Below are 15,415 nucleotides of genomic sequence, written 5' to 3'. Positions count from 1 at the left end.
TAGGGCAGATTTAAATAATCTTAAACTGACTGAGTCTGGAAAATCAATGAGGCTTTTAGGAAAACTCTCATAGATCTTTTAAACTGGTCAAAGTGGTACTGATATTCTTCTGCCAATGATTGTCTTATTTTCCACAGTTCCAAAGAGCTATGATGGGTGACACACAGAGTAAATGATTTCTGTTAGCTGCAATGATGTATGGTGCACTTCTCTTGCTCATTTCTTGATTCCTCTACCTCTGCTTTTTAATGAAAATAGATGCAAATCTTAGTTTTCAGAGATGATTTAGTATTGTATCATTCTTTAGGGGACCACCAATTCCAGATCTTCAAACATGCTCAACTCTGATATTACAAACTGACCGTTACAACATGTATACATATAAAAACTGCATTGAAAAATTTGCATGCCGAGTAATGCCAAAATTAGCTTCTTTAGGTGACAAAGGAGCAACAGTATTATATAAACTCTAAAAATAAAGGAATAAAATTAATCTTGACAGCTAACATTTACTATATATAACTTGCAAAAAAGCAATGCACAAAATATTGTGAGGCTTTTTCTCCCAGTGGTGATTAGTATGTTCACACATTTTGCACAAAAATACTTTGCAAGTCAAATGACCATTGCACATCTCTTTAACTACACCCATTTCTTTCTTAATTTTTTTACTGTCCTTTTTTCCAATTTATCAGACTTTAGAAATGTATTTCTTCTTTTATAATGTGAAATTGGTAATTTTGATTCCCCAAACAATGTTGCACACTTCAGCTTGAACGAAAAGATACCACCCCACCTCAGGAAGCAGAGTTACATCATCAGTGGAGGCTACAAGAATATACCTGTGGAACATCACTATATGCACAACCTGTTCTTCTGTTCTTCACTAGCCATCTGCTAAAGGACACTGTCAGACCTAGGTGAATATTACCAGATGGACGCTGGATGGCTATTTTGTATTTCCTGGAAAAGGGCTGTGGAGTGCATTTTTTATTATAAGGTAGAATAAAAATAACAGCATGGTACTTTTAGCCAAAGGGCTGAATTCACTCTCAGTTCAATTTATTTTTAGAGACTTATACCAAGGAGTGACCAGAACTCAGGAAAATCATCAAATTTAGTAATTTTGATGCAAAGTTAATGAAAAAGCTTTTAAATATCCAGACTATATGTTGGTCTCACAAAACTAAATACCCTACAGAATGTTTCGGTTTGGGTTTTTTTTAAGCTTACTTTATGTGGCCTTGCCAAAAAATGGTATTTGTTAATAAGTAAACAGTAAAATTTAAAAAAAAATGTGTGGAACACAAACATTGTTGAAAGCTGTTCATCTGTTTCCCTTTTGATTTAAACAAAGTAGTATAGCAGCACTAAATCCAGTATGCTCACCATATCCTGTTTTCTTGCTAGCTAAGTCTAACATAGACAGAAATTTTAGCTTTTGTGTAAATAATTAGGGAAGAAAATGTCTACCATTGCATTAATCAGAAACACAAGCTTGATAATCAGCTAGCATACAAAACAGTAGTCCAAGAACTGATTTTTAATGCAGTCGATATCCTGTCCTGGAGGTGATTCTCATACTCTGAGAAGTAGGACAGGCTGAGCAAGAAGCAAATACCACAACATACTCCCCCACAAAAACTGTCTGCAAGTATAGCACTTTAACTACAGGAAGAGATCACATTTAAAAAAGAAAAGTGCCAACAGTGTCATACAACAGTTCTATGTGAGAAAGATGTCAGGCATCTGCAGAACAATCAATAACACAAATTCAAAACATTCTCAAGCTTCCTTTTTAGGATGGACTCAGTTGTATGATTTACTCAAATTATTTTTCAAATTTTTTACTCAGAAAAACTATACATTCGCTAGAAGCCTGCTCTAGTTTGATACATCTCTGTAAGCTGCACCAAGCTCACTAATTTCTGTCGTCATTAACATCAAGTGGGAGTAACCACCAAATCCAAAGGAATTTCTTCCAGAGTAACAGGACTTCAACTGAAAATAAAATTTAGTCCTGTGCAGAAACAGGAAATCCTTCAAATGCCTCTCTGAGAGCCTTTGCTACAGATGTAAAAAAAATATATACTTCTGAGGAATAAGAACACCATTTACAGGGGAAAATAAAAAAAGTCACAAAAAAAACCAAACAAAAAAAACCCCTTTTTTTTTCATGTAATACGAAATCAGTCTTGGAGGTTTTATTTTTAAACATAGACAATAAATAATTTAAGCTTAAGGAAGACACTCTAAGAGAACTACTACTGTAAATTATTTCTGTGCTCTTAGAGTCATTGTTCTGAACTCTGATGAGTTGCTATGCAGGCAAAACAAAACTGGTCAAGCTCCATTCCATCAAGGATCTAGGACTGCCAAAGGTCAGAGAGATAAGGAAGAAGGCTCGAGTAAAGGAATCTTAACCTGGAAATGAACTCGTGAAATCTCCAGGGCAGGGATTGCACCAACTCTCTCCTCCCTACACTTGTAAGACTTCTAGCACACTGAGACTTCCACGATGCCTGAAATCCCTGGAATAGTAATTACTAACCAGCACCACCACACGCAAACATCTGGACTCTTTTCCCAAGTATCTTAGACAAGGCACCTCTCTCTCAGCAGTGTTGTTACATCTGAAGTTCAAATATCCTGAGCACTTTTAACTTGTAGGGGGAGTGGCTATTCCAGTCTCACCAGTCTGGAATGGTGACTAGATACACTTACAAAATTTTTGAAGAAAACAAACAAGGAAGCCCAAACACAAACCAGTATAATTTGTTTTTCTTTTTGTCTGAGCCAAAGATTATGCCACCTAGTCAGGACTAATCTTTCCATTAGTCTTGTTGATGGTATCTTAGAGGGAAAGGGAAGAGTTTGCAGGAGCTCATCCCTTTTATTCTAAAAGCAAACACAAGTTTAATACAGGAAAAAAAAGGATACAGGGAGGTTTTCAGCAAACAGAAAATGAACTAATACAGAGTCAATGCCGCAAATGGTCATTGGTATCTTACTGCATGGTGGGAAACCTACACATCTGAATAGAGGATTCCAGAGCTGTAGAAAACACAGTCTCAAAATGTGTGAAATTTTTTAATAGAGCCCTACATTCTGTCACCAATATCACACACCCATAAAACCGCAAATGGAACTTCCTAGTCTGTAAAGCTGCAATGAATGTGACAGTCCTACCGTGGAGAGTTGAACCCGCTGTCCACAGTAATGCTGCTGCTGTCCATGCTGTCCAGGCGGGCTGAGTGGGTGGCTCTCTGGTTGTTGCTATTTTCTGTTTCCTTTGGGGTGAGAAGAGTAAGATTCTTCTCAAACTTTCGCTGCAAATCCCTTTCCTTTTCTCTCTCTAGGAGCCACTGCATCGTACCAACATCATCCCTGTTCTTTTCTTCCTCGGCATTTTTGTTGGCTCCTTCCTCTGAGTCATCATCATCAGATACGTTGTAGTAGTCAAAGGAGGCCTCCTGGTTCCCGGTTGTCTCCTGCTGTCTCTGAGAAACAGGCATGACTTGTGTGACTGAGGTTACCATCGCTTGTTCAAGTTTCTCACATCTGACTGGCAATGTGTCAGAGGGGGTCTTTTGATGGGGCTTTAGCAGAGGTGTGTTAGACTTATGGTAACTATTCACAGAAAGAGTGTTGTGTAGAGGCTTAAAGAGTGTATCCTTGCTAAATATTTCTTTCCTTTTATCAAGGCTGCTTGATTCAGTGCTATGGTGTTGAACCAGCCGCCCGTTTGCAATCACCTCTGGAGTTTGGCCAGCAATCACTGAACCACTGCTTGGGCCCTTTGGGGACTCCTCCTTGTGCACCCCAGGCTCCCTAGCAATATGTTGAGACTGTCTTTCTGTGGGAGTAATTTTTTTTAGCCCATCTGTCCCTGTTAACGTATCATGATCCTCTTTATTCTTTCCCAGTGGTGATGGAGCAGTAAGCACAGTCTCACTGGATGTGTTGCACTGAAAGTAGTCATCAACTGCAGATTTTGTTGTGCAGGAGTTGAGCTCACTATATGATGGCAAATTCTCTGTAGGCTTGCCTTGTTCCAATAGGCTACAAGAACTGGGGGTTTCTACACCGCCACCAGCTATTTCAGGGATGCAAGTCTCTTTGTAGCTTGCAGATGAAATCAGAGCCCTTTGATGACTGAGAGACTGAGATGGCCTTAAGGTACTATCATCAATGTAGGTTTGGCTAGTTGTTTGGTCATCTGGGCTACAGCCTTCACCTATATCTTCAGGTGTGCCTAAAGTAGCTGAGCCCAGAGGTCCCTTGGAGTTATCCATGGATCTAGACCTTTCTTTAGCCTTACTGGACCGCTCATTCCTTGATCGTCTATCCTGTGTATGGCTGTGGCTCCGATGGACCTTGGAGTGGGAGCTTCCCCTGGAAGGTTCAGGGAAAGGCATTTCAGTTCTTCTTTTGGCCAGTTCACCAGACACATCCCACTCTGGTGTCATGGGAAAGTGAGATTCAATCATGTTAGGATTGCTGTGCATTATATAATTATCTCCCTTGTGTTCTATTATAAAACAGCCTTCCCGTGGGGATCGAGTCAAGGGATCATAGAACTCATACTCCCTTTCAGCAGGTATATCCAAATGAGAGCCATCTGATGGGTCTCCTTTGGACACCCGGGTCTTGCTGTGAGACCTCGATTTCCCATGAGACTTTCTGTGATTCCTGCTCTTTTTACTTCGCCCACTGTGGTGAGCTGAAGATCCTGCTTTGCTTCGTTGAGCTTTTTCTTCTTCAAGTTTCTTCATTAGTGCAGTGTGTCTCATGACATTTTCCACAGTCAAGTCCGGGTTAATGCGCCTAATAATCTCCATTTCTACCTCTCTAGGTATAGTGGTAGGGGTGTCCTCGTCCCTTAGCGGCCACTCCTCTGGAGGAAACTGGGCAGAGAAATTTGCCAACTGTTTGGTCTTATCCTTCTTAAAACTTAATCGGAATAATTTGAGTCCAAATTTCTTAGACTGCTTTTCTACATCCTTAGGCTTTGTGAGTGTCTCTGCTTTATATGAAAAATTGACAGTACTTTTACTTTTCTCAGTAGGTGGGACCTGACATAACGAAGGAGGACAGTATGAGTCTTTACAGTCTTTTGCTGATTTCCTCTGTAGGGTAGATGCATGCATGCTGTGCATGTCTTCTCTGCAACAATGGCAGGAGTCGCAGTGGTTTTTGGGTAGTGTTCGGTCCCTGACACATCCCGAGGTGGAGGGAGTTATTGTTCCTTGTTGTGGAGAGGTACATTGAGACCTGTCAGGTATCCTCTCATCCAAATGGTACCATTTACTGTTAGTTCTTATGAGAGATGGTGTTATAAAGTAAGTCTGCGGGGTTACAATGAAATAACCATCCGGAGTTGGGTATATTTTCCTCTCCCGTACAAGCATATTCAAAGTATGTCGAAGGATTTCTGGACTGGGTGTTGGAACTCCTAGAAATGATAGTAAACACATATCAGGAAGTGCACAAAACTGTGTCAGACACTCTGGTTTCCCCCTCCCCAACAAAAAGCTAGTTTTTGCAATGTGCAAGCTGGAATATGCTGAACAAACAGCTCTAGTAAAGCATTTTGTTAGGCATTCTCTTCTCTGTTTATTTCTCCACTTATCTCCTACACTTCAGACATATCAATTATTAATTAAATGGAAAGGAGGCCATTAATAAAATGCAAAAAAAACCCCAAGAGAACTTCTAGTCACTTCCAATGTGCAGGTGACCTTAAGCTACAAGATGGAATCACTGAAAATCAGAGTGTCAGGGGAAATACTCTAATTTTATACCTCTTCCAACTAAGTATTTATATCCAAATTCACCAGAACTAGTCTTAAAATACCTTGTCACATATAAAACAGTAGTTACTTGTTATTTTGGATGCCTAAGCTGCTTTTTCCACAGAATACTACACAGCAAAAAAAAGCAGTTCCTCAAACTGTCCCTTTATCACAATCCTGATTTAACTGATTTGCTCTCCCATTAAAATATGTTTCAACTACATCAGCTGCTACAAAACAGAGACATCCTGAATAATACAGTTCATCTTACCTAGAAAGACCTTTCCATTATGCTGGAAGTTACAGATTTAGGTCCCAAAAATTTACTTCTCAGAGTTGCTTCTTTCATGTGAGATGTGAGGGATGCTATCTAAGTACATGTATTGCATACTGAGAGAGGGAAAAATATGACTACCCTGCATCAATGGCATATGGTAGAACTGGCATTGTCTAGATTGAAGGCAGATCCTTCCCACTACCAGGGCACCTGCTGGATTCAGTGGCGCTGGACCAAGCCTTCAATACTTTACTAGATAAAACACTAAGTTGCATGTTGTGTCTAGGAGTAAGTTCCATCTAGAGCTAAGGAAACAGGAACTTCAGTTCACAAACTGGTTTTAAAAACTCTGTTTATGCTGAATAAAAAAAATTAAAATGCTTCCAAGTTATCAGTGGAAAAAGCTATCTTCAATCAATACATTTTGTTTAAATAAAATGTGTTTTAATTTTGAGTACTAGTCTGGTTTACATTTTTAGAACTAGAGACATTTCTTTAAAGGTTTGGATGGTCTATTTTAAACTGAAAAGGTTATTATTATTTATTCTGGGTCTTAGTTTTCTCTTAAACAAAAGTAATTTAGGGGAAAAAAAAGAATCAGAGAGCAACTTAGGTTGGAAGAGAACCCATTAATTCATCTGGTCAGCACCCCTACTCAAATCCTGGCCAATTTAGATCAGGTTGGCCAGGACCTTGACAAGTCAAACTCTGTCTTGAAGAACTGAATTTCAATGCATGCAAAAACGTTTCAGTGAAGCATACGCTTTTTACAAAAACTCTTCATGGAGAAATCCCAGCCAGGGTACCTGCCACAAACACAGTATCTCCAGTAGCACACAGTGTCTGGTCACCAACTCATCTCCGACACGTCAAAAGGTTGGAGCCTGCAAGGTCACTGATCTCCTTGTGACAGCAATACCCATTAAAAGCAACAAGAAAAATTATGCTAATTCCTCAACTCATCCTCTTTCTTGCAGCTGGGTTGCAGGCAACATAGTAAATATTCTTATGTCTGACTTTGAGTGTTGTTTGAACTTAGTGACATGACCATACTACTCATATCCATAACTAAAATCTTAAAATGGAAACAGCAAAGGGTTAGGAACAACATGGACACGGGTGAAAGCAGTTACAACACAGAAGGAACCAGCGAGAAGTACACAGGGACATGTGCTGGTTTTGACTGGGGTAGAGTTAATACATTTCATGCACAGTCCATAGTGCTGAAATATTGGGGCCACTTCGGATGTGAGAGGCCAAGATAGGATATAATCTGAGAGCATAAATGAGAATGAAAATTGGAAAAAATTATGGAGAATCAGGAGCTTGCATTTGCTCCCCTTTTCATGCAGGTGTCCATAATTTCTGTAATAATCTGAGAGAGAGTAACAAAGCCCCCCAGAACCTCTGGACGAGCTAATATGCCAGAAACAGCAACAGGTGGGGAAAAGCTGAAATCCAGAGAGCTGGGGAAAAAAAGGACTACTCTTACCTAGCCCAGAATTCTGAATCTCTCTGGACTGAAGTAAACAATATGGTGAGCTTCCTCTGGATTGTGAGGCAGAGCAGGCTGTTCTCTGCATGAGCTTTTGATAGCACACAGGAACATGAAGAGTGATTTCAATCCCCATAACAACCAGTGGTCATCTAACTCTTCATTCCTGCAGTGGAGCTTCTATGCTTGCTTGGGCAACGCCACCCCTTTGACATCATGACAAGACGTGGATGACTGCTAATCTCAAGCTCATTTGCTTCTCCATCCTGTGCTGAATATGCACTGCAGGGTCCAACCATGGTCCAACTCAGCTGCACCTGCTCTGCAGCAACCAACCTCTCTTCCTTACCCGACAAAAATAACCTGCCCGACCCATTGCACTTTTCAGAAGCTTACAAGTAAATACTTCAACATGTACTTACCTTTGTGAGAACTTGGTTCTTCATCCTTATTTTACTTAAAAGACTTAACATACTGTTTCAAAAACACCACAACAAAAATAAAAGGGATGAAAGTTTTTCTCTTGGGACCTTAAAGAAAAGCTAGGGAAAGAGACTGAAATGGGTGTACTGACATTTTACACCAATTTAGGCAAAAATGCACTGCAAATACATGGTAAAAATAATAATAAGTATTTTTCACCCAGTAAACTATAAGGGCTACAGTGTGTTGGGTGAGTCTCTAAACACTGGATGCACAGTAGTTACTTTAAGTGAGTAACTCCTGTGAATGGAGAATGTGCAGATGAACACCAAGGAAAAAAACAATTAGCACGCCTGGCAGTCAATGATGCTATAAATTTAATCGTGTCAGCCTTCTCTCTGGAGTTGAAGACTATCACTTTTATCACTCCCAGCATACAGTCCATGCTGTGGTTCACTAAGCCAGCAGTGATGACAGCAGATGCAAATCTTGGGAGGTCAGCATTGTCAGGTACGGGTAAGCTATGGGTTTTATTCCAAGCTCTTTTAGGTACTTACAAAAGCAGAAACAGACCCAAAGTCAACTTAGGCTTTCCTGCATGGCAGACAGGAGCAATGACATTAAAAAAAGAACAGTGGGATATAGAGTGAATACAGATTTCTTGGCTTTCTCAAGACTTTCCTCTTTAAAATAATCTGCCCACATAATGTCTATACACAACCTATCCCCTTGCATTCAGAACTCTCCTTATGGTCTCCCTTCCTCCATGAAATAGGAACAAAGGAGAAATCCCCAGTAGCTTAGATACTCTAGCACATAAAATATTGCATGACAGCAGTGGTGTTATTTAAGATTATGTAGTGGTTTAATAATTCAAAAGCAGAAACTGTCTGGACACTGAATCATCAGACATGTACGTTTTCTGTATCTCAAGAGAGTCTACTATGCCATCCACTGAGCTTCCAGACAGAAGATTATGTCTTGTTTGCTGCTCACAAAGAACACTGACCTAGAGTGAACTCAGTTAATGTAAGACACTTCTTTTAAGTGCTACACATATATTTCATATATTTAAAGAGTCAAGTTATAAAGGTGATTGTTGGAGGAATTTGCCAGCTTGCAGAAAACTGCTTGCTTCAAAAGCAACCTAGTCCAATACACAAGTATTTTCTACACTGAAATTTTGAACGTCATAAAATTATTTAAACATATATGTGGACAAAATTGGGGAGAAAAAAAAAAAGACAAACATCCTTACTAAAGGCAGCACAGACTAAGGCTTGATGTTTTCATACAGATAAGAGGGTCTGGTTGCCAAACACAGAACAGGGGTTACATTCTTAGCTCCTTATACTGGATTTCAAAGATTTACATTTAATGTATGGGATTTAAACCATGGTCAATAAATTACAAAGTAGGGCTGTACAAACATCTTATTGTTTAATTCTAAGTTAGAATAATGGAAGCATGTGCAGGAGCAGCCCCTCTTGCTTTTTTAAAAACCCGAAAAATAACAAAAACCACAAATAAGATGTGCATTATCATTACAAACTTTTTGAATAAAATAAATTCATGAAAAATACATCTGAAGTAGTACTTAAATGGTGTTAAATCTGCTAAAATGATTTTCTCCTGAGCTGATGCTAAGGCTTAACAAGGGATAAAAGAAATACTCTGATTGGCTCATGAAATACTAGTTAAAGATGTGGAGTGGTTGCTATGTGATGTTATAAATAATTAGCATACCTTATTTCAGATAGAGCCATGGCCCAGATTTATGCCTGCACAATGGCTCAGCAAACTAGAGGGCTAGATGGCAACTGTAAGACCCTGCACTGAGGAAAATGCTTATTATTCTTAGGCACTTCTGAGAATAGCAACTGGGGTCATAGGAAATTTATCTACATCATGAAACGTGGTGAAGCATCTGTTCATTAGAGCACAAACAACACACGCAGACAAGTGCTGCTACAGGAAGAGATACAGAGAGATTACGTGATAATAACAGACACATCTACAGTGGTAACGCTCTTCTCTCCCTCAGAGCATGAGCACCTAGTTAGGAAAAATAAACTATCAGAATATGAGAGGACATCAGGTATTTTTCAATAGCCACAAAGAATACAAGGCCTCGAAAAGCTACAGCTGATTTATTAGAGGGATTTGGGCAGAAAAGTGAGAAGTGTCGGCACAAGAATTTCTGTTTATTGGAAAGGAGAAAAATTTTGGATAATCCTCATACACTGAGAGAACATGTATGCTTACTATGTTAAACATGTCATGGCTGGGAGAGAAAGGCATTTCTCTAGAGAAGGGGAAAAATTGGTCAACAAAGGGTGGATTTTTTTTTCCTTCAAATAACTTTCTCTACATTTTAGGAAGTGAGGCTCTCGGCTTTTATTTTTTTAAATCTCAGACTTGAGAAATTCACATGTTAATGGCTAGTGGGAAAAAAAAAAGGCAGCAAGAGACTATGTGCTAACTTGCCTCAGGCTTTGTCTGAGCAATGTCTACAAAATAATCCAGCCAGTTGAATTATTTTTCATGTTTGGTTCTGTCTAACAAGAACTGCACAACACACCAAGTGAACTGATAATCATGCTTCCAGGAAACTCAAGGGATGTCACTAATAAATTATCATTTCCACCATGCAACAATGTTTATATAAAAATATTGATAGAATAAATGAAAAAATACTTGCAATCTATGAAATTCTTCTAGTACACAGCATACATAGAAAAGATAACTTGGAAAAAAGTCATCAAAATGAATTAAAAGAATTACAATTGTGAACTTTGCCTTCTTTGCATTCTAACCCTTACAATTTTTACCACTACTATCAAAATCAGCCTGATAAACAAAACTACAAATAGGGAGAGAAAACCAGTATTTACAAAATATGCTTGCAGTATTTTTTTCAAAGTGCAATTATTAAATGTCAGACAGAATTGTTTATTCCAAACACAGCTCTCAATTGAGAATTATATTTTAAATTCTCAGATCTTAGTACCAGTTATAGCAAAAGACATGTAAATTTCAAGGGTTTAAGTAACTCTTGCTCTGAAATGTAAGCAAAAAAATTCCAGACATCAAAACATGGCTGTGGTTAGACTGCCTAGATGAGACAGATGCATCAGTAGTTTTTGTACTGAAGCATGTTTAATTAGCTTTTTACAGCTATAAAATAGGTACAATGGAGAAATTTCTCAACTACTTTAGAGAACTGTAAACTCAGATGCAGAATATGTAAACATCTTGCCCAGGATCAAACAAAGCATAAATGAAAACGTTCTGCTCTCTTGAGCCGTAAACCTCTGCCCAATGCTGTAGCGCCTCAATGTAAAATGTCTCTACAAGATGCCTTTTGCATGATTCACCCACTCCAGATACAGATGGCGAGTACAGAAGCAGCATATTCAAGAGTACATTCTTGCTACAGGATTCCCTTCTTGTGATGTTTCAGTATCTTTAAACCAAGACGTTTTCCATTTACCATTTGAGAAATATTATCAAATGCTGACAAGAATATCAGATGAGAATTCTGAACAGTACACCAGCATTTGTGAACATAGCAAGTTTATCTACAGCTCTCCAAAGCGCTCAGTTTAGTGATGGAGAGAGTTGTCTTTTTTGTTGTTGTTTTTCAAACAAGGGCAATTAAGGAGCAAAAGCCAGAACTGTGTCCAAGAAGGATCTGAGAACTCCTGGAAAGTAGGCTTACACAGCCCTTTCACTTTAAATATAACCTCCCCCTGAGGCAGGCACATCACTGTCACTGGACTCTACTACTTGCATCAGACCACACATTGAGAGTCTGTCCTAGGTGAAGGAAGACACGCAGTTGTGTGGGAAGCCTGGTCTTTAAGAGGGAGGTCTCTACAGAGACCTCCATGGGGTTACCTCTTTGGAGATTGGACAATGACACTTGGACTGGTTGAATGATGTCAACAGGACTCTTATGAGTTAGCTACAAGGGGCTTGAAAGCCACAAGTCAAAATGAGTTTGCTCTGGCTATGACACATCATGCTTTGTTCTCCACAGCTACTAAAGAAGCCCTGTACTCCTTTGGCAATGATGATAAAAAAGGTTATTTTGTGAGAAAAATCACAAACAAGCTTATTCTGATACTGTCTGAAAAAAGGAAATAGCCAATATTTTGTTGTTTAGTACTCCAAGTAGTTTTTATTACTTACATAAAGTCAGGAATTTGCCCTGCAAAATGCATTTCACATGAATGGTCTTATCAAAGAGAACTCAATTCTCCATATGTTTAAGAATAAAGATTAGAACCCTAATGTCTCCTTTTACTTTTGGTTAGAATGTCAGGATTCGTCAATATTCCCATCCAGAAGGTACTGAGGATTCTTTAACTGCCCTTCTGCAGACATGTGCTCATCTGACTGATGATTTATTAATGACCGGTTACCTGGGAAGCAGGTGGTTAGGTGCTCCATTAGTGCTTCTTGTGTGACTTGTTTTCGGGCAGAGTTCATTGCTGAGATGGCCAGGCAAAGGATTTCCCCAAGTGGAATAAACTGTGACTGAGTGATGGGAGACATGCTGATGGGTGATACATCACCTGTAAAAAGACAAAAGATGTGCAATGAAGCGTTTTGTTTCAAAATCTACTCAAAGAACAAGGATGTAGAGATACAGCTGGTGAAAATTCACAGAGATCTCTCATTCTTGAACTGAGCTGGGGATAAAACTCTTACAACGGAGAACCATCCAACAGCTTATTTCAAAACTTAAGAGACACCGAGAACTTTGGAAAATGGGAGATATACACTATGCAGACATAGTTTCTCAAAGGGTACAACAGACAGACTTAGAAAAATGACAATAAATTAGGACTCATGGTTGCAAAACCTCCTGCTTAACTTTGTACTAGGTAACTGCACAAACAAAATAGTCCCACATATTTCTCTGGACATAAAAGGGGAGGTTTCACTCCTCTTTCAAAGTATACATCACCCACCATTTCAATTTGATATAGTATTTTTTATTAATAGTAATAAAGATCAGAAAAAATGTTGCTAACTTAAAGAATAACATTTTCACTCAGCTGATAAAGCACAGAACACTCCTTAAAAGACGCAAAAGCATCAAAACACCTTAAGACTGATACCCTGAATAAACCTCTCCTGGATCTACACGCCAAATGTCTTTGTACGAACTACATATTTTTTAGAAGAGAAGTTTTGATGGTTTCAGGATGGCCTGAAAATTAAGTTTGTTGTAACTTTTCTCATGTTGTCTTACAAACTATTTATTAATCTATAGTTAAAAAAAAAATCATTAAAAGATCTTAAAGTTATAGGAGAAACTACAAAATTATAATACTAGCATGACTACACATATACAAGTACACTTTAACATACTTTATCCAAGTACATAAATCTCTGATTCTGCTCTGTAACTCTTCTTGAAGTAGTAACAGCTCCCCAATGATCTCAAAGAGAGGAAAGCAACAGGTTAAAAGAATTTCCTTGCCAGTAGAAAAGGAGTAGAAAGCGTAACAGACAGAACAACGGGTGCTTGACCATGAATCCTATTCTGGCCACAGGTCAGTCAATGGCCAGGGATTAAGTTCTACCTAAACAGCTTTGAAATTTCAGGAAAATCATGCTATTTCTGCTGTCACAGAGCAACACCTTGTGATCAAATCAAGAATCAAATTACTAGAAATTAATTCAAATCCAAATTTTCATTCTCAATTCAGAAGATCTAATATTTGCCCTATTAATTCTATATTCCTATTATGTCTACTAAACAAGAGCAGCAGCTTCTAAAATTGATTATCAAAATGCATTTACTCTAGCATTATACTCAGCTCTTCAGGGGGAAAAAATTGGTAGGAGTAGTAAACTGCATAGCTGTCTCAGCCAGACTTACGAGCAATTTTTCAATCACAAGCTCTACAATCTGTTGTACAACAGTGATAGATGTTACCCAAGACACAAGAATGATTTAAAACTACACATTTGTGCTGTGCTATCTCCTGATTGCTTTTGCTTAACCAGGCCTGACCAGATCAATGCTGCATTCCCTTCCCAGCACGGCAGCATTCTTCCAGCTGCAACACAGTGAAGCCCAAGACCCTCCTCATTCTTATCTCACCACAGAATTATAACCTTGAAATATAACATTCTCTGGACATTTTTTATTCAAATACACCTAAAAGTTCCTGCCATGTGCATTACAGACAACGGCAAAGAAGATGACACACAGCTTACAGGGAAAGTTTAGAGATATGCTTCCATATGACTTGGGAGCAAACACCATTTGTTCCCTCATCATTTGAGTATGGATAAAGAACGTCACTAACCCGTAATGTTTACTAATAATTATATCTGCTGTCAGTTTAAACTTGTTCATAGACAAATCTTTGTAATCAGCCAGACACGTAAGTTTACCAACTTTGATCACCAGTCACCATGCACTTTGTACAGGGGATCAGTTTCTTTAATGATTAATTTCATGTCTAAGAAGCATCAGAATTACAGTAAGAATTATGCAGATTTAGCTAAGCAATTTAAGAAATTACTGTCTTTAACACAAAGATTATGTGTCATGGGTATCATTGTGAGAACTACTAAACTGAGTTCAGTGCAATGTCAGACAGATTGGCATATATTGGCCACAGCTGAGGTTTAATCTTACCGGGCACTGAAACAGGCTCTCTGGTGTCCTGGTTTTGCCTGGAACAGAGTAGCTTTAAGGACATCCAGGTAAAGGGCAGCAACCCCTTAATTGTTTATCACCAAAGACCTGGCAATTTCTTAAACCTAAGCAGCCTGGCAGGAGTATCCCTGTGCCTGTTCCCAGCCATGCACTCTCACTGCCAGCTACACATGTGCCAGGATCGGAGAGTGGGAGGAAGACCTCTCTCTCACCCTTGCATGGGAATGATCCATTCACAGCTAACCAGAACTATACTTAGGATGTAAAGAATGGGCCTTAATACCATAATCAGATTCCTGAAGTGGGAAAGCCACTCAAGGAGTTTTATACCTGAAGCTTTGCTCTGCAGCCTTGTAGCTGCCCCCAGAGGGATGCTTGGACAAGAACTCAGAAACCAATTGCTCTGCTCCTGCCCAGGAGCAGCCCATCCCTCTCCTCTGACTGCCAAGAGCCTGCAGAGATCCACCTCTGAGATCACTTCCAGTCAGGACCTGTTAACTTAAAACTGGCTACGTTCAAACTAAGAAATAATAAAATTTGCTTGATTTTAGTAACATTGCACAGTTCTTCCTTTTAAAGTAGGCCTTCAGCATGGAATTGCTTTCTAGGTTAGTTAGCAGAAAACATTCAGTCTGCACTGAATTTGACCTCCTGCCAGCAGGACTCTTGTCACCAGGAAGAAGCCAGGAATTTCCACTGAAATACTAACTATACTTCACATTAATTCCTCAACACAAAAC

At 39.0% G+C, this 15,415-nt stretch overlaps 1 protein-coding gene across 3 annotated transcripts in view; it reads right to left on the bottom strand.

The window, feature by feature from the left end:
• Nucleotides 1-15,415, bottom strand: part of STOX2 (storkhead box 2) — a gene marked incomplete at its 5' end in the record, with an annotated part of 139,561 nt that overhangs the window by 2,344 nt on the left and 121,802 nt on the right. For all 3 annotated transcript variants that reach the window (XM_082281300.1, XM_082281301.1, XM_082281302.1), the window contains 2 exons: nucleotides 3,190-5,455; nucleotides 12,418-12,570. In XM_082281300.1, the coding sequence (XP_082137426.1) occupies nucleotides 3,190-5,455; nucleotides 12,418-12,570 (2,419 nt within the window). The remainder of the gene's footprint in view (nucleotides 1-3,189; nucleotides 5,456-12,417; nucleotides 12,571-15,415) is intronic.

Source organism: Coloeus monedula (assembly GCF_965178545.1).
Source record: "Coloeus monedula genome assembly, chromosome: 5".
In the NCBI taxonomy this organism is placed as follows: domain Eukaryota; kingdom Metazoa; phylum Chordata; class Aves; order Passeriformes; family Corvidae; genus Coloeus; species Coloeus monedula.
Note: the sequence above shows the minus strand (reverse complement) of the source record. Positions and strands in the feature narration are given on the sequence as shown.